This window comes from Aulostomus chinensis, chromosome 9 (assembly GCF_037954235.1).
Source record: "Aulostomus chinensis isolate RoL2024-O1b breed Wild chromosome 9, RoL_Achi_v1.0, whole genome shotgun sequence".
Taxonomy (NCBI): domain Eukaryota; kingdom Metazoa; phylum Chordata; class Actinopteri; order Syngnathiformes; family Aulostomidae; genus Aulostomus; species Aulostomus chinensis.
The window spans coordinates 12,506,484-12,525,611 of record NC_141328.1 but is presented as its reverse complement, the minus strand read 5'-3'; the positions used below and the strand labels follow the sequence as shown (position 1 = coordinate 12,525,611).

The window sequence follows — 19,128 nt, the reverse complement described above, 5'->3', positions numbered from 1 at the left end:
GTTGGCGGAAAGCTGATTCTTGCGTTGACTGCACTGTGGTCTGTTGGCGACACCCTGTGGCGGTGTTTGGTAACTGACATAATTTGACAACCGCACATACAACGGGCACAAAAAAGCCATCAACACAAACACAAACACCTGTTGGCATTACTTAAGCGGCTATAAAAGAGCCTTAACTTTTTTTAATCTCAGCGGGGGTGCGTTGCTCCAAACCCACCGTGTTCACCCTCTCTCACTTCTTATCCCACTCAAAACGTTGATTGTTTATACTGACACCACTGGACAGGCTGCCAAACAGAATCTGCTGTCTCTCCTCCACCTCTCCTACCAGCACCTCCAGCTTGCACGCTGTGAACCTCTTTTTCTTTGACATTATTTTGTAAGAGCGGACAGCGGAGACCCTATTTAAATTCATTTGCGTATTTATTGGTGGGCGTTAACGGGGGAGGGCCATTATCATCATCATTAGCTTATCAAGTCACTACATAAATATTCATTCACCTGAGAGCATTGGATATTTGTCTGTTCAATGAATTACATTAGTGGCGGGTTACAAAGTTAAAGTAAAAAATGCTGGTTCGTTGAGAAATTCTGCATGATGCATCAAACTTTCTATCCCTAACACTGATTCTGTTTGCTGACATCTTCCCCTTCCTAATGCATAATTACTTGTCGTGTCTTCCGAGCAGGTTTTCTACTAGTTGTAGTGGCATTCCCTTGAATGTCCAGAAGCCACTGATGAGCAGCAGCCACAGTAACTTGTTCTAATGCAATGACATGGAGATGTAATCCATATTTAAGATGTTAAATGAAAAGAAAAAAAGTTCAAATTACACACTACTTTCAGTAGAAAATCTATGTGCCACTAGCCTGCTGCACCTGTCAATCTGCAGCTAAAACCTTGTGATATCACTCACTGAGGGAATATATTATATTTTTACAACATAAATGATTAAGGGAATTTAACACTTTATACTAAGTGATTTCTTAAACAATAACTATAAATGACAATTTGTTGAAATCAAAATAAACTTGAATGATCATACGGTGGCACTTACAGTTCATAAAGGCAAGGCAAGGCAATTTTATTTGTATAGCCCGTTTTTACAAACAGTTTGTCTCAAAGGGCTTCACATGGCATCATAACAACATCCTCTGCCCTCAGACCCTCACATCGACTGAGGAAAAACTCCATAGAAAACCCTTTTAACAGGGAAAAATCTGAGACCTCAGGGTGAGCGACAGAGGAGGGATCCTTAACCCAGGACGGACAGACGTGCAGTAGATTTTGTTATAGACAAGAAAACAGTTTGTTACACAGAATATGGACTTAATGGTAGGCGGGGGGGGGGGGCAGGGAGAGTGAGCCAGCTTGATGGGAAGACTGGATGGCAGACTGGTTCATGGGAGGGGACCGCAGGCCAGTGTAACAGCAGGGAAAAGGGGGGGGGGTAGGGGGTGAAGCAGGCGGTGGTTGGTGCAGACAGATGGAGCTCCAGTGGCTCTGTGGAAACACAGAGAGACTGCGAGACACCAAGGCCAAACAACAAAGTGCAACAGGTAATGGCAATGACAGTAAATGAGTGGAAAGGAGAGAAGAGAGGGGTCCATGTAACCTGATGTGTCCCCCAGCAGTCTAAGCCTATAGCAGCATAGCTATAAAATGGTTCAGAGCTACCTGAACAAGCCCTAACTGAAAGCTTTTAAAGTCATTATTACTCAAGGATACAGGAATACTTGGCTCAATACAGCTATGGCTTGCTGTCACTCTGGCAACAGTTCTGAAGAGAAACCAAGGGTTGTACTTTTTCTCTATTACTGCTGAATAGTGGGCTGCTCAGTTTTTGCAAAGGGCTTTCCTATAACTTTTAATGCTGTCTTTTCAGATTACACTTGACTCTTACAATTTGGGCAAACACCATATCATCTTTAGTTTTTGTGTCCTTTGCTTATCCCTTCGTGTTTCAGAGTTGTAGTGTGCTTATTTCCTTTACTTTATAATTTTAAGTCCAGAGTTTTTCACAAGGTGCCTAATGTATTATCAATAAAATGATCAATTTGGTAGAGACTATGGCGGCACAGTGGTGCAGTGGTTAGCACTGTAGCCTCACAGTAAGAAGGTTACAGGATAAACTTTTCTGTTTCTGGTTCGGTTTGGAAGTACTATTTATTGCATCACACCGAAAGATGTGTATCAGCCTGGTAGCCACAGATACCAAGTTCAAACACTAGTAATAAAAAAATCCATATCATCAACACTTATTAGTTAATTTAGCATGGATGACAAACTGCATCTGTCACTGACCATATTGTCTTTTCTTGCCACTTTTCACAGGAATTTTTTGGCAAGAAAACTTTTGAATGTCAATACATACAACAACAGGATAATTAACATGAGTATGTGGTGCTATTTATACGTTATAATAACTTACCCAAGTAGGGGTAGTCCCAGAAAACGTCTAATACTTGTGCACTATCCTGACGAATTGTTTCATTCATCATCTGGTGAGTCTGTGATGTTGTCACCATCTCATTCTTGCATCAAGATACACCCCAGGCACAAGTACAGAGCCAAAGTTAAACATGGTATTGTTGTCATCATCCATCAACAGAGTAGACCACCATGCACATTTTTTGTGATTTCACCTTTCTATGTGTGTACTCTTTGGATGATTCTCTCATACAGCTCAAATAGATCAGTGTATAGGTGCTGAAACTTAAGTCTGCACCTGGCACATACACCACTCACGCATCAAGATTCAGAAAGTTTTCTGAATCTGAATGCTACTGTGCTAAAATTGATATTTCATGTTTTTGTCAAAATTACATGTTTTTCTTTTTCCACAGTCAATATTGTGTTTGATATTGTATGTTTTTCTTCTACCAGTGTCCACAGCAAATCTTATTGGGGCAAACCAGGGTCTGGATGCCATCTACTGTCTCATCCCTATGTATACCACCGAGCACCTGCACACTATCAAGTATGTATCCCATCCATCTCCTTTCCTCCATGCATACACCATAGACAATTGCAAAGCGCCACTGGTCACTAATGAACCCTGGACGACGTTGCTTAGAGGCTTCAAGTGGTACCCCCCCCCCCCCCCCCGCCGACTAGGATAAAGACTAGTCACTTTGGGGTAGCTTTTGAATCACAAGGTAGTCAGACCCTAATACACACCCTGCTGTATGGTTGACACAACGCTTAACTCATTCCCTGCAAGTGATAAAATTTGCCAGACAGTGCTTATCGTCATTGGCTAAATTTTCTGGCAATCGCTATTATCACTGTCATTCCGCATAGGGTTTCATTACAGACCTTGTGAAAGAAAAATTTAGAGCAGCTGATTGCTCGGTCAGTGTCACTGTCAAACACATCACACTCAATGAGAACTTTCCCACCTTGAAGAAACACCTGGGCACAAATGTTTTCCATGACATCTCTGTCATAACTGTTTGAGTGCAGCCCCAGAACAGTACATGACCAGCTAGTAGTAGCGGGAAGCCTTTGTGATTTTTTTTGCCCAATGCAGTCATTAGCTTTTTGTGTGGGCAGCATGCCTCAGAGGTAGAGTGGCCATCAAGCAACGGAAGGGTCGCTGGTTCGATCCTCATTCCTGGTGACCGTGTCGAAGTGTCCTTGAGCAAGATACTGAATGGCAGCCTTCACGTCAGTGTGTGTGTGAGTGAGTGTGCGTGAATGTGTGAATGAGATGACAGTGTAAAGCACTTTAAGCACCGCTAAGGTACAAAAACACTATATAAATTGAGTCCATTTGCCATTTTTACTTTTTGCTGCTGCCATGCTTTTTAGATAGATAGAACTTAATTGATCCCACAACAGGAAAATTTGTGCGTTACTGCAGCTCAATTACAAGAAACAAACAGCAATTAAAATATATCAAATATATCAAAAAAAGAGAAGAAGATTATATACAGAGTTACATATGTAGTGACTTGATAAGCTGTTGATGATGATGTAGCTTTAGGATGTTAACACAGTTGTTACTCGGGGCACCACTCGATGTAATTTAGTTTTGTCCAACGAGAAATGATCAGTCTCAGATTACAGCTTATCAATGAGTTCTTTGCGGATCAGTGGCTTCCATACACATATAAAAAAGAGTTGGGACACTTCCTAGAGTGTTAAGTAGATTTTAGTACAAAAAGGAAAACACGTAAAACAGAATAATAGTTCCAGCAAGCAATGAGAACACGCATGAAATGTCAGGTATAGATTATTATCTTTGTCTGAGTTTAAATGGACGGCAAAGATAGTGATTCAGTGGGTATGCAGGATGGAGTGTATGAGCTTACAAAAGAACACAAGATTAACGTTGGGAGGTTGACCAAGCGCTGTGGAGTTGGACGGAGTTTAGCGGGGAGAGAAATTTGAGGCCCGAAAAGGTGCAACACTAATCTGTTGTTGAGACAGCACGAGAATCAACTTAACCGGCTTACTTTATCAGCTGGTTGGCCTTCATCGGTGGGCGGTTCCTCTCCAACGATTGGTGGGAAGATGGCCTTCAATGCCTCCGCCTCCATGACTGAGGCTTCCACGGGAATTTGCTGGATGGAAAAGGGAAGCGCGTTGGTTAGCTACCGTCTGATCTCAGGCTGCTGGCTGGCTCGACACAATGCTCTCCTCAGGCACCCAGTGGCTTCTCTCTGCTGGTCAGGAAGAAGTGCGAGGCTCACGGGCGGTCAATTATAATGTGACCGTGATCCGTGATTGATGTCGAGTTGTAAAACTAAGGAAATTCAGTACTGTAGATGTTATACAGATGACGTCTTCACGGACTCAGATAATAACAAGGAATAGGCATGTTCGATTCCGCACACAAAAACTCTGCTAGTAGTGGAATTGTTGAAGGAGACAACAAGTTCGGTTGAAGAACAAAAACCAAGAAATAATAGGGTAGATAGTCACAAAAGAAAAGGTTAGAAGGCCACTCTAAAAAAATGTAGAAGAACGAAGGGCAACGAAGACCAAAAAGAAGAAACGACGCAAAGGTTGGTGTGGGATTGTTACAGGGAACTGTCCGCAAAGGGGGAGTTTACTCTGACCTACTTGGGCTGTTGGCCAATCAGCACACTTTGCCGTCTGGAATACCTCTCCAACCTTACCTTGAGAGGGCAACTCCATTCCCTGCAGATAGATCATCTAGACAAATCAGAGTCATGAACATACCAGTGAGAAGCCAGGAACTTATTAACCAGGCAAAGGTGAAATATCCTGAATACCCTGTCCATCACACAGACATGTATACACATATTATATACACATTATATATCTATACACATGTATCAACCATGTGCATGTGTATTTGAGTGGAAGTGTATGCGTGTGTGTGCTACAGGAGGAACTCTGTGATAAAGACTTCAGTTACAAGGTAACATTTAACCACCCATGAGTTCTAAGAGAGGGGTACACCCTCATGTGATCAGTCAATGCATCCTCAGTTCTTGTCCTTGGGCCTCTTCTGCAAGGCGTGGATATTTATTGCATCCTGTGGGGAGTAGAGTTCATGGAGAGGTGAGAAACCCCTTTCGGCTGGCCTTCCTGGCCAGAGTCACTGGTTCCTGATTAAGAGTGATTGTCCCTCTTGATGATCAAGGATGACCACCATCTGGATAGTTGCGAATGGCTTGACATTGTAAAAAGAAAGGGAGGTAGGTGTCCTTGGTCCATACAAAGGTTTATTGTCATTATAAGAGGCCAGAGAGGGGGGTTTTCAGCTCATCTTCCTAGGTTTGAGTGATCTGAAGGGATTTACTCCAGACATCCTGAGGAATGTGATCATTAGAAAGGGGGGTGAACACACTACACATATGAACAAAACACTATACACAAGACACGAAAATATACATGGTTTGCAATTATGGGTGGAGGGTTGGAGGTATTTAGATAGATAGATAGATAGATAGATAGATAGATAGATAGATAGATAGATAGATAGATAAATAAATAAATAAATGCGTCAGCTGTAGATGTGTGTGTATGTACTATAAATAAGCGCGTGGGGGGGGGGTGCACTGTGTGTGCGTAAAGTGACTACAGTGGGGGTAAGGTGACAAAGGAGGTAAAGTGTCCAAGTGACTCTCAACATCATTAAGCGTTGGAGAAGCTCACTGCTGTTGGGATGAATGACCTGCAAAATGCTCCTTCCTGCAGCAAGGATGTTTCAGTCTCTGAGTATAAGAGCTTCTCAGCGCACCCAAAGTCTCATGCAGAGGGGGATGGGGGTTGTCCATGATGGATGTCAGCTTTGTTAACATCCTCCTCTCACCCACCACAACCACAGACTCTAGGGGTCATCCCAGCACAAAGCTAGACCTCGGCACCAGTTTGTTGATCCTGTTCCTGTCTCTGTCAGTGCATCCGCCACCCCAGCAGGCTATTGCATAGAAGATAGCGGATGCAACAACAGAGTCATAAAAAGTTTTCAGCAGAGTCCTGCAGACTCCGAAGGACCCCAGTCTCCTCAACAGGTAGAGTTGACTCTAGCCCCTCTTGTACAGGACATCAGTGTTATTGGACCAGTCCAATTTGTTATTGAGGTGAATGCTCTGGTACATATACGAAATCCACTGTCGATATCTTTTTCCCTGGATGTTCACCACTGTAGTAGGGGGTAACTTCTTCCTTAAGTTTCACTATCTCCTTTGTCTTGCTGGTGTGGCGACACACACGAGTGGGGGGGTACACTTATTAAAATATAATAGTGACCAAAGCCGGACAACGCCACCTTGGGAATTTCGCCCAAGCAAGTAGTTAATGTACCAACCAAAAGGCACTCACAGGTTCATTTACTAATTGGCAGGAGATGTGGTTCCATTACAAAAATATTTATTTTATTGTAAAACAGGCCAGCAGATTAAAAAGAGAACAAGAAGAATAAATCTAAACAGGTCTGGAGCTTACCAGTGGAGGTGACGAGGGGGTGAGGGATCCTAAGGAAGAAGACACCCTGATCACTCGTGATATCACATTTAAAACACACGCACACACACACACACACACACACACACACACACACACACACTATTAAAGGAAAACAGGGAATGCACAGCACACAAAAGAGGACAACCAACACCAGGACACCAGGACCGTGAGCTTCCAGTGCCTGAAACAAAATGACAAGAAATAATTACAATTTAACTCCAAAACCAAACAAAAAAAAAAACAGAACCAAACTCAAACCACAATTTACAAATTAACTAATTCAAGAAACAAGATTTAATTGTTAAACACAAATTAGCAAGGAAAAATAATGCAACCCAAAATAATTCACCAGAAACGTAAACAGAAACTGGAGTTCATTTCTCCATTGCTAGACCGGCCCAAGCGGAGAAATGGGAAACAATGCAGATCCAAACCTTCAGAACACCATGAAGTACAGTTCAGTGGCGCCACACAGTGGACATCAGGATCTGGCAGACTCTGGTTAAACAAGGTGAATTACTGAAACAACCTCCAGTTCAACACACAGTGGATTCCAATTCATTAACACAGAAGTAGAGCACTCCAGTAAACACAAAACAAATAAACAGTAAACAAATAAACAAGCAAAACATGTGTAGATAGCCAGTAGGTCGCAGAACAGGCTAGTAGCAGGGCGGGCTAATAGCAGAGCAGGAGCCTGTAACAAAAGAGGATAGTCCGCAGCAAAGCAGCCAGAAGCAAAGCAGGGTAGTCTGTAGCAAACAGCAGACAGAGCAAAGCAGGAGCATCTAGCAAAGCAGGATAGTCTGGCAAAACAGTGCACGGTAGCAAAGCAGCAGCTAGTTCTTCCTCAGTGTCACGGCTCACCAACTGTGCCTAACAAAACACATGTTAATATTAATGATCTAATATAAACAAGCAACTTAACGGTGAAGCAGAGAAACAGGCAAGCATGGGAGTTACATACCAATCAGGTGTAGATCGCACTCATGCAGAGCACAGGGCTTCACAGCTAGTATGCTGTGGCAAACAGCCTGTGCACGTCAGATGGGGGGGGGGGGGGGGTTCCCCACTAGTGGCGATTAAGGGCCCGTGTCCCAAAAGCCAGACACCTACAATTAAACACGTGAATATGATAAACGTGCATGATCAGCATGCAACACGAGCTACAGGGAGCTACTCCTACATACCAGCGCAGACGGTGGCTAGAAGGCAGACGTGAGGCGATCAGAGGCGGAAGCGAGGTGACCAAGAAGTGGGAGGACCCCGGACCCCAAGAGCAAGAGATCGACCAGTTAGATGCTGCCCCTATTTATAGAGCAGCGCCACACACTGGTTGGCTAATGATGTTACAAGCCAAGTCAGGCATCACCAACCAGTCTCACTGCTAGGATGGGACCTCTCATCCTGCCACACTGGCGTTGATCTGCAGGGCATTGACCTCACAACAGTCGACAAAGTCCGTAATGACCCCCTGTATTTCCGGTCGTTCCCGTCCAATACGCATCTGATGATGGCCGTATCATCCGAGAACTTCTGTAGGTGGCAGTGGTCTGAGTTATATCTGAAGTCTGAAGTGTACAGAGTAAACAGAAAGGGTGAGAGAGCTGTGCCCTGTGACGCCCCCGTGCTGCAGACTACCACATCAGACATACAGTTCTGGAGTGGTACAGACCGTGATCTGTTGGTGAGGTAGTCAATGGTCCATGTGGCCAGCTGCTCGTCCACTCCAGCTGCCTCCAGCTTCCCTCTCAGCATTGCAGGCTGGATGATGTTGAAGGCACTGGAGAAGTCAAAGAACATGACCCTCACAGTGCTCCCCACCTGCTCCAGGTGAGAGAGGGTTCGGTTTGGAGGTAGATGACTGCGTCATCCACCTCAATGCCAGGCCGGTAGGCAAACTGCAGGGGGTCCAGCGCTGAGCTCACCAGTGGGTGGAGGTGGTGCAGGATGAGCCTCTCCATGACCTTCATCAGGTGCGAAGTCAGGGCCACAGGTCTGAAGTGGATTGGCTCCCTGGGGTGAGTAATCTTTGGCACTGGAACCATGCAGGAAGTCTTCCACAGCTCAGGAACCCTCTCCAGACTTAGGCTCAGGTTGTATATGTGCAGGACCACCAAACAGAGTTGGTCTGCACAGTCCCTGAGCAGTCTGGTGCTAATTCCATCCGGGATGCCACTTTCCTGGTCTTTGTCCTCTTGAGCTGACTCCTCACCTGATCAGCTGTGAGGCAGAGGCTGAGCTGGGCTGGGGGAGGGGATGTGGCTGGCTTTGTTATGGGTGGATATGTGTGTGGATAGGGGTGAAACAGGGTAGTGTGAGGAGGGGGAGGGGGGCAGCATGTGGTGGGGGGTTTGATGGAAGCTGGGGGGATGGGGGAGGTGTTAAGTGGCCCAGAATTGAATCTGTTGAAAAACAGGTTCAAGTCGTTAGCCCACCCCCGGTCGACAGAGGCTGCGGCTCCTCCGTTGTCAGAGATCATGTTTCTGATTCATGTTCCTCCTGACTTCTCGGACTTTGTTCTGCTGAAGCTGTTCCTCCATCTTCCTCCTGAAACTCTCCTTGCCCCCCCCCCCCAAATGTCTTATGTTTAAGATCCTTTTTGCACCCTTCTCAGCTCCTCTTTGTTTCTGGATCTGAAAGCCCTCTTCTTCTCATTCAGCAGGACCTTCAGCTCTGGGGTCACCCATGGTTTATAGTTGGAGAAACACCGCACCTTCTTCGTTGGCACAGTGTTCTCCTCTCAGAAATTAATGTAGTCCGTTAAGCAGTGGGTGAGGGCGTCAATATCCTCACCATGGGGCCCTGCAGGGATCCTGCCAGTTTGTGCATTCAAAGCAGTCTCTCAGGGCCTCACTGCAGTCCTCAGACCACATTCTTATCACTTTCTTGGTGGGGGGGTTCCCTCTCCCTCTTTACCATGGGGGTGTAGTTGGGGTGAAAGATGACCAGCTTGTGATCTGAGTGGCCAAGCGGGGGGGAGCGGTGATGAGCTGTAAGTCTCCTTTGTGTTGGCAATGTTGAAGTTCGCCGACTTCACCGGGTCTGTTGATGAGAAGAGATCAACCGGAGTCGTCTGCTTTTGACAAATCAACACTTTATTTCACACAACAAAGCAGACACAGATATATCTGGAGACCCCACTACATGCACCTTGAGAGTGCAGCAGAGAGTCTGAATAAGATATTAACAAACAGTGAATATATGCTTGAAGCCACACCTTTTTTGCATACGTAATTTTACACTCATGCATATCACACTTCTTGATTAGTACTCCAGCCTCCTGCACAGTCAGGTCGTCTTGTCCTGTTGTTTTCGTCATTCAGCCTTGACAGTTCGGGGGCAACTAGCAGCCTGCACAACTTAATACAAACAATCACGTCATGTACTTATACATAATCAACTCCTGATATAATGGTGACATATGAACAGAACATGATCAAAAGCTCATTTTCTCACAGCAAACAGCAAGTCCAAGGTTTTATTGACCCTTGTGTGGCAGTCAACATACTGGTTGAATTTGGGGAAAGTAGTGGAGAGCAAGGCATGGTTGAAATCATGAGAGATAATCATAAGGGACTGTGGATGTGCCATCTGCAGCTGAAAGACAGTGGTGTGAATGTCCTTGCAGGCTGCCGTAGCATCGGCTGAGGGCGGGATGTAAACAGTCAACACAATAACATGTGAAAACTCCTGAGCTAGGTGGTATGGCCAAATGCTAACCACTGATAGTTCAATGTCTTTGGTACAGCGCTGCTCCTTCACAGTGATGTGTCCTGGGTTCACCATCTCTCATTCACATACATTGCCAGCCACCCACTTTCCCTTATCCTGGAGTCAGCATACACAGATGCATCGTCTCTGGCGTTGGGGCAAGAAGTTCAACGATCTAAGTATCTCTCCAGTATTCATGTATTACAGGGAGGTGCTTATGTAATTGCTTATGCTTGCAAGTGTGTATTTTTGATCTTCGTTGTTATCAGGCAGATTCTTCTATCTGGCCGTCGTGCCAGCATCATCTGTTCCTGTCCCATTTCTTCTGATAGTCTCGATGACAGTGAGGCTGTGGAAGCAATTTTATCTGTTTTCCTTTTTTCACAACTCTACTCTGTCCTGTCTGTGTCTGAATCATCCTGTTGATTTCGCTTGCTCTGTCATGCTACTTCCGCCCTTATCATGTCTTGTACGCTGCAGGGGAGAGGTGATACCTGGGTCAGAACATCCCGTCCCGCTTGGTCGGCCCTGCACTATTTCATCTTATTATACTAAGCTAAGCTGCTACTACGCCTTGCAAATGCATAAATTTATCTACAAAAGCCATCCAAAGTTATGACAGAGTCCGGTGTGTGGTCTGTGAGCCAAGTCTCAGTGAACAGCAGGAGGCTGCTCTGCTGGTACTCCCACTGCAGTCCGGTTAGCATTGTCAGCTCTTCCATCTTGTTGGGTAAAAATCTTACATTACCCATGAGAATAAATGGAACGCTTGGTTTGTACTGTCTCCTCCTCTCACAGTACTTTGCTCCAGCTCTGGAGCACCTCTGGAGCCACCAGCTGATCTTGGCTGTAAACAATGGGGTGGCTCACAGGTTCCGCAGATGTAGTGGCGAAAAGTCCCAAAAAGAGTAGAAGACATGCTGCTACACTTACTGAACTTAGCAGGTCCATAGTAAGACAAAGACAAACAATAACACGATCCAGAGGGTCAAGAAATGAAGAGATCACAGTGTGGATCCTATAGCTCTGATTCAGGGTTGGGTTGAATTGAAGCTCACCCTCCGCCTCAGAGAGGTGGAGCTCCAAACCAAAAACCATGAGGTTGAGCTGATACATCGCCGCATCAGGGCAATGGAGCTGAGCAGACCGTCTAACCCTATTGCATCAACACCTGTGAATATGCATCCTCCCTCTACTTCCTCATAGGAGCAGGAGTCCCCGCCTCTCCTCCTCCCCGATCGCTTGAGGCTTGTGGGCCGCAGCAGCCTCTGCACCCATATCCCGTTCTAAACCCCCTGAGGCACTATCTGTCTGAGGCTGTGCCTTCACTGCTATTATACCTCTCCCCACCAACTGCTCTGACACCACACGTTTAACCTCTGCTTTAAGTGCATTCAAAGGGACAGTAATGTCAAAAACAGCAGCAATTACCAACAAATCATCCCTAGTACACCTGTTCAGCTTATCAAGTGTGTCAATTTTTACTATTCGCATGAAGATCCTGCTCGGCAAACACTATCTATAGCCAGCGGGATCTCTCAGGAATAGGTTAACACAACGAGCGGTCTGTTACAACCGACTTTATTTGCCCGCACGAAAAACCCGTGGATATAGCTCGGCACCCCGGCTCAGTCTGGATTACCATCCCAGCAGGAAGGTGACGGAGGTGGCACCGGGATTGAAAAAAAAAAAAATGGGATGCAGAGCTGACCTGTTGCTCTGCCAAGGAAGTGGCCACACAGTCTGCCGCTTCCGAGTATCTTCCTCACCAACGCAAGATCGCTGCCGAACAAAATGGATGAACTAAGACTTCAGGTTGCAAATAACAGTGTGAAGGATTGCTCCTGACACTAGGACTATAAACAGCCACTGCTCGCTTGATTTGGAGTATGTAACTGTTAAGTGCAGGCCCTTTTATCTTCCCTGTCAGTTTAACGTTGTGATGCTAACAGCTGTGTACATTTCTCCGGATGCTAATGCCAATGTGGCACTTGGACATTAATATGACACTATCAGCAGCCAGCAGAGGTCATATCCTGAGGCTGTTCACATCATTGCTGGGAACTTTAATCATGTAGATTTCAAGACTGCACTCCCCAAACTCCATCAGCATGTTCAATGTGCTACCAGAGGAGACAACACACTGGACAAGGTTTATTTGAACATTAAACAAGGCTTCAGAGCTAAACCACTTCCTCACCTCAGTCAGTCAGACCACATGACCCTGCATTTAATTCCAGCATACACCCGTCTCAGGAAAAGTGCTTCAACCACAACCATTACTGTTAAAATATGGCCGGAAGGTGCTCCTGAACAGCTTCAGGACTGTTTTGAGTGAACAGACTGGGACATCTTTAAAAACCAAGATCTGGAGCAGTACACAACAGCTGTCCTGGACTATATAAATTTTTGCACAGACAATGTCACAGTGGAAAAACATATCCAGGTCTACCTGAACAGGAAGTCGTGGATGACAAAAGAAGTGCAGTGGAGTACATCACCAACTACTGACCTAGCAACACCTCGGCTGATGCGAGTGACATCTTACTAGCAGAGGAGCTGAACCACTTCTTCGCCCGCTTTGAGGTAAACTCACAGGACACAGCCACACCACATCTTTCATCCCACAGCAGTCACTTTCTCACAGTGGAGGAGCATGAGGAGAGACGCACGCTGAGGGCTGTGAAGCCGAGGAAAGCGACAGGGCCGGATGGCATCTCGGGACAGGTGCTCCAGGACTGTTCAGATCAGCTGACTGGGGTTTTTACCACCATTTTTAACCAGTCACTGTCCCAGGGTGCCGTCCCTCCCTGCCTCAAGTTCCCAACCATCATTCCAATCCCAAAAAAGACTTCCATCAGCTGTCTAAATGACTACCGTCCAGTAGCACTTACCCCAGTCATCATGAAGTTCTTTGAGAAACTGGTACGGACACACATCATTTCAAATCTCCCACCCAGGTTTGACCCTCACCAGTTTGCCTACAGAACCAACAGGTGCACAGAGGATGCAATTGCCAGAGCTCTCCATGCTGCTCTGTCCCACCTGGAGCGGCAGGGGAGCTATGCGGCTCCTATTTGTGGCTAAGCATTTAACACCATACTCCCCAACAGACTAATAACCAAACTTTTAGACTTGGGAATATCCAACTCCATCTGCCTTTGGATCAAGCACCGCCCCCAGAGGGTGAAGGTAGGCCCCCACATCTCCTCAGCCCTCAGCCTGAACATCAGCTCGCCCCAGGGCTGTGTGCAGTCCTCTACTCTACACCCTCTATATGACTGCACCCCAGCACACTCCAGCAACGCCATCATCAAGTTTGCTGATGATACCACAGTTGTGGGGCTCATCTCTGGGGGAGATGAATTGCCTTACCGGGACAAGGTGGAGCAGCTGTCAGTGTGGTGCTCAGACAACAACCTTGTCCTGAACACCTCCAAGACCAAGGAGCTGGTCATAGACTTCAGGAGGAAATCTAAAACAGACACTTAACTCCTATTCATCCGTGCAAAATAAGTGGAGAGGATAACAGACTTCTGGTTTTCTCGCTGTGCACATACAGGAGGACTTAACTTGGAACATTAACACCACAACGACCATCAAGAAAGCACAGCAGAGACTGTACTTCCTGAGAGTTCTCAGGAATAACAATCTGACTCAGAAAATTTTGGTGTCATTCAATCGTTGCTCCATAGAAAGTATCCTGCCTTACTGCATCTGTGTGCGGTTTGCCACATTGGCTGACCGGAAAGCCCTCCAAAGGGTTGTCAACATGGCCCAAAAATCATTGGTTGTTCACTCCCCACCCTTGAAGAACTCGCAGCTCTTGCTGCCTTAGTAGGGCGAAAAACATTCTAAGGGACTCATCCCACCCAGGTCACCCACAATTTGAATTATTGCCCTAGGGCAGATGTTTCAGGTCTCTAAATGCTCGGACAAATAGACATAAAAACTATTTTTTATCTAAAAGCTATAACAGGGCTAAACACCACAAATACCTTTTCTTATAAATTCCCATCTGTGTTATAGTAATGATATGCAAAGTACATGCACGAAACGCCACTTTTTTTTTCTTATAATCACCAAATGTGCTGCAATCTACTGTTTTTGGTGTCTGATGTTCAGTGTCTGTGATATGTGCCTATCTTCCCTCAGGGTCTCTGCAACCTACTGTTTTTGTTTTGTCTTCTTAAGCTGCTATGATATTTGTGTATGTGTGTGTGTGTGTGTGTGTGTGTGTGTGTGTGTGTGTGTCCTTGTCGTTTTAAATATGTCTTAATGGTCTATTCTATCTTATGATTTTAATGTTAAATTATTTCTGCACTTTAAGGAATTGTACTGCAAATTTCGTTGTACTGGTACAATCACAATAAAGACAACTCAATTCAAGGGAAGGAGCATGTGTAAAAAAATCCTTCTCTAATATCACAATGCCTCCACACACAGAAAAAACTGCCAAACCCACAAACCAACCAAACCCCACAATGCGGGCTAACGCAGAAATCCCGGGCGAGCCCCCACTTTGTTACACCCCAAGTTAGAGGAACAGTGGCGCCACATAAAAATGAGGCAGAGAAAGGCGGTTGTCAACAAACAGGCTGGAGTTTTATTTTTCCACAGCTCCAAAGTTCAAAACGTAATGTGTTGTCAGTGCTAGATGAGTAGCACACAAATAACCAAAATGAAAAGAAAGTGACGCTTCTCTTCAGGGTAAACCAAGGCCAAAATAATAAACAAAAATAAGCTATCTCTTCAACCAGTCTATCTGAGCCTGGGAAGGAAAACAAAATTACAACAGCTAAACCTGATTCCCTAAACTGAAAAAAACTCCTGGGTCAAGGGAGGGGGATCAATGGCAGTTTACCTTTACTGCTTCAGTTTCCAAAAGAAGTACAATTTACAAAACTAAGGGCACTGAGTTGAAACTAAAATGCGCACAGCTGACTAAATGAACGTTTGGCGAAAACACAACTAAACACAGCTAACAATCTATAAGTAGCTCCAAAGCAGGCGAATGAGAAACACAGAAGAGTAACACACAGATCCCACTCAATGTTTGTGGCTCAACACATAGGATATAGCGAGGAGGATTGCCACCCTGCACAATGACAGCCCTCCCAGGCTGACCGAGGTGTGCTGCTTTTCTTCTTCTTTTTCTTCTTTTAAGGTTTTATGGCGGCTGGCATCAACTTATAGGTGCATTTGCCGCCACCCACCAGACTGGAGTGTGGAGCAGTAGATAAGCAGTTACAGACTATATCTACAAGGGTACCAAAAGACCCAAACCAAAATCAGAACAACAAATAAAAAAATAAATAAATAAAAGGAAAACCCATAAATAACTAATAATACACCAACTAAATCCTCTCCATTAACCCTGTTTTCCTTCGATATTTCCTTACATGCTTATTTACATTTTCTGTCCTTTTTAACAGATTCCCTAATGTGAATCCTATTTTTTCCCTTTGTAGTCCTGTCTTTAAAGTTCCCCTCTCCCTCTCATATTCCTTACACTCCATCATCACATGCTCTACTGTTTCTTTTTTATTACACTTTCTACAGTTACCTGTAGGATGTTTCCCTATCAAGTGTAATGTGCTGTTTAACCCTGTGTGTCCCAGTCTGAGCCTAGTGATGACAACCTCCTACTTCCTGTTCCCGCTCAAAACCTGTTGTTCTCCCACTTGTTTCTGTATACTGTTTCATTTGTGTCCCAATATTCTTGCCATACCTTTTAATGTCTTTTGATGATCGTTTTCCCTTCTTTTTTACCTATCGGAATATTGATTGCTCGTAATCTGGTTGCCTGTTTTGCTAAAATGTCAACTTCTTCATTTCCCTCCACCCCTACATGAGCCGGGACCCACACAAAACTGACTTTGTCTTTTCCCTGCTATGTAGTTCTTGTAATAGCTGGTGTATTTCCAACATCAGGTCTTGTCTGCAGGATTTCATGGTTTTTATGCTTTCTAATGCTGCCCAACTGTCCGAAGCCACCAAAGAGTGCATTTCGCTATTTCCCTTAAACCATTTTAGTGCAAGAATGATTGCTACTAATTCCACTGAGTAAACTGATGCATGATCTGTTATTCTTTTCTTAATTTCTACTCTTTGCTGTGGAATGTACACTGCTGCCCCGGTCCTTCCAGTTTCTGGGTCTTTTGACCCATCTGTAAAAATCAATAATTTATCCGTATAACTTTGCTCTAGATATTTTTGCACCATTGCACCAATGTCTCTTGTTCTTGTTTTCCTGTTTTTGATCCTGTTCTGGATTCCTAAATCAACTGATGGCTCCTGGAACACCCATGGTGGAGTGTCTGTGAGTGATACATTCATGATGTAGTTCATCTTGTGTAACCCAATATGTTCCACTCTAATATTCCCAATCCAACCCAAATTCCAAAAGTTGTTTTTATGGTGTTCTGCACACTCCTTTATGACAGCCTTTGCTGGGTGCGATTGATTATGTCCCTGCAGGTAAATCCAGTACTCTAGTATGATCTTCAGTCTTCTTGATCTTAAGGGTTCTTGCCCCATTTCAACCTGTAAAGCTGCTACAGGAGATGTTTTAAAAGCTCCACTACATATTCTCAGTGCCTTCACCTGCTCTGCATCCAGTTTTTTCAGATGACTCTCTGCTGCCGACATGTACGCCACACTGGCATAGTCTATTCTTGATCTGAGCAGAGCTTGATAGATACTTATCAGGGCTTTCCTGCTTGCTCCCCACTCTCGCCCTGCCAAACACCTCATCAGATTGTTCACTCTTTTACACCTGTCCTCCACTCTTTCTATGTGCTCTTTCCATGTAAGTTTTTCATCGAATAAAACCCCCAAAAACCGAATAACTTTTACCTGCTCTAATTGCTGACCATATATTTTTATTGACACCTCCTTATGCCGTTTTGCAAAACACATTACTTGGGTTTTTGCCACCGATATTACAAATCCCCACCTGTTTGCCCACTCTTCAACTTTCCTTACTGCGGCTTGTAGTTTTCCTTGCAAAAATTTTAGATTTCTTCCCCTTACCCACAGTGCCCCATCATCCGCAAACAATGACTTACTTATCCCTTCTTCCACCCCTTCAAATATATCATTTATCATACAATTAAACAAGACTGGACTACAAACACTCCCTTGTGGCGTTTCATTTTCTACCTCGTACACCCATGAGTACTCCTTCCCTACTCTCAACTCTATTGTTCTCCCAAATAAAAAACCCAACACTCAGTTGTAAAGCTTTCCTCTTACTCCCATCTTTTCTAACTTGACTAACAGCCCTTCCTTCCATAACATATCATACGCCTTTTCTATATCGAAGAACACTGCTATCACCATCTCTTTGTTTGTGCTTTCCTGATTTCTGATTCTAGCCTTATAACTGCATCCATGGTATTTCTTCCCTTACGGAACCCACTCTGATACAGAGACAACAGCTCTTTGCTCTCCAAAAAAACCATCAACCTTTCCGTTACCATTTTTTCCATTGTTTTCCCTAACTGTGACGTTAATGCTATCGGCCTTTAATTTGATGGATCTGTTGCTTTTTTACCTTGTTTCAAAATAGGAATGATTACTGAGTGCCTCCATGCTTGTGGTACCTCCCCTGACTCCCATACGCGATTGAATAATTTCAATATTTCATTCAATGAACTGTCATCCATATGATCCAACATGCAATAGCAGATGTCATCTTTTCCTGGTGCCGATTGCCTGGTTCTGGAGATGGCTCTCCTTAGCTCATACATGCTGAATTCTAGATCTAACTGATCCCTTCTTACATTCTTTTTCTTGTTCACTGACGGATTTTGCTCCAAAATGTTCTGCCGTTGTAGTTTTGCCTCTGATGAGATATTATTTGAGCTCTGCACCTCTATGAGTGATTCTGCCAACAACTCTGCCTTTTCTAGTCTGCTAACTGCAATTCTGTCATCTCTTCTCAATATTGGGATTGTCATGGTTCTTCTCATTCCACTCATCTTTTTAATCATTCCCCACACGTCTGCCACCTGCACCTCCTGTCCTATCCCACTGCAGTACTTCCTCCAACATTCCCTCTTTGCTGTTCTGACTGTCTTCCTCACCACTGCCTGTTACCTTTTGTATTTTATCAGTGAATCCATTGTATGGTTTTTATTTAATGCCTTAAATGCCCTCTTCCTCATTCTTATAGCCTGTTTACATTCTTTATTCCACCACGGCATTCTCGTTTCCCTTTTACCCCCTGACACTTTTGGAATAGTTTCCTTAGCTGATTGTATTATTGCTGTTACTATCTCTCTATTCCATTCTTCATTGTTTGCCCATTCCCCTTCTTTGATCTTCTCTATCTTGTTTCTAATCATCTCTTGAAATGTGTGCCATTGAGCTTCATCTACCCTCCATCGTGGTATCCCTCTATCCTCTTCCTGCTGAGTTTCTAATCCTATTTTGCTGATGATTGGGAAGTGGTCATTTCCCAT

General features: G+C 44.6%; 1 protein-coding gene across 3 annotated transcripts in view; it reads left to right on the top strand.

The window, feature by feature from the left end:
* The window catches only part of agbl1 (AGBL carboxypeptidase 1), a 219,300-nt gene that overhangs the window by 62,831 nt on the left and 137,341 nt on the right, over positions 1–19,128 (top strand). For all 3 annotated transcript variants that reach the window (XM_086213834.1, XM_086213833.1, XM_086213832.1), the window contains one exon: positions 2,888–2,981. In XM_086213834.1, the coding sequence (XP_086069960.1) occupies positions 2,888–2,981 (94 nt within the window). The remainder of the gene's footprint in view (positions 1–2,887; positions 2,982–19,128) is intronic.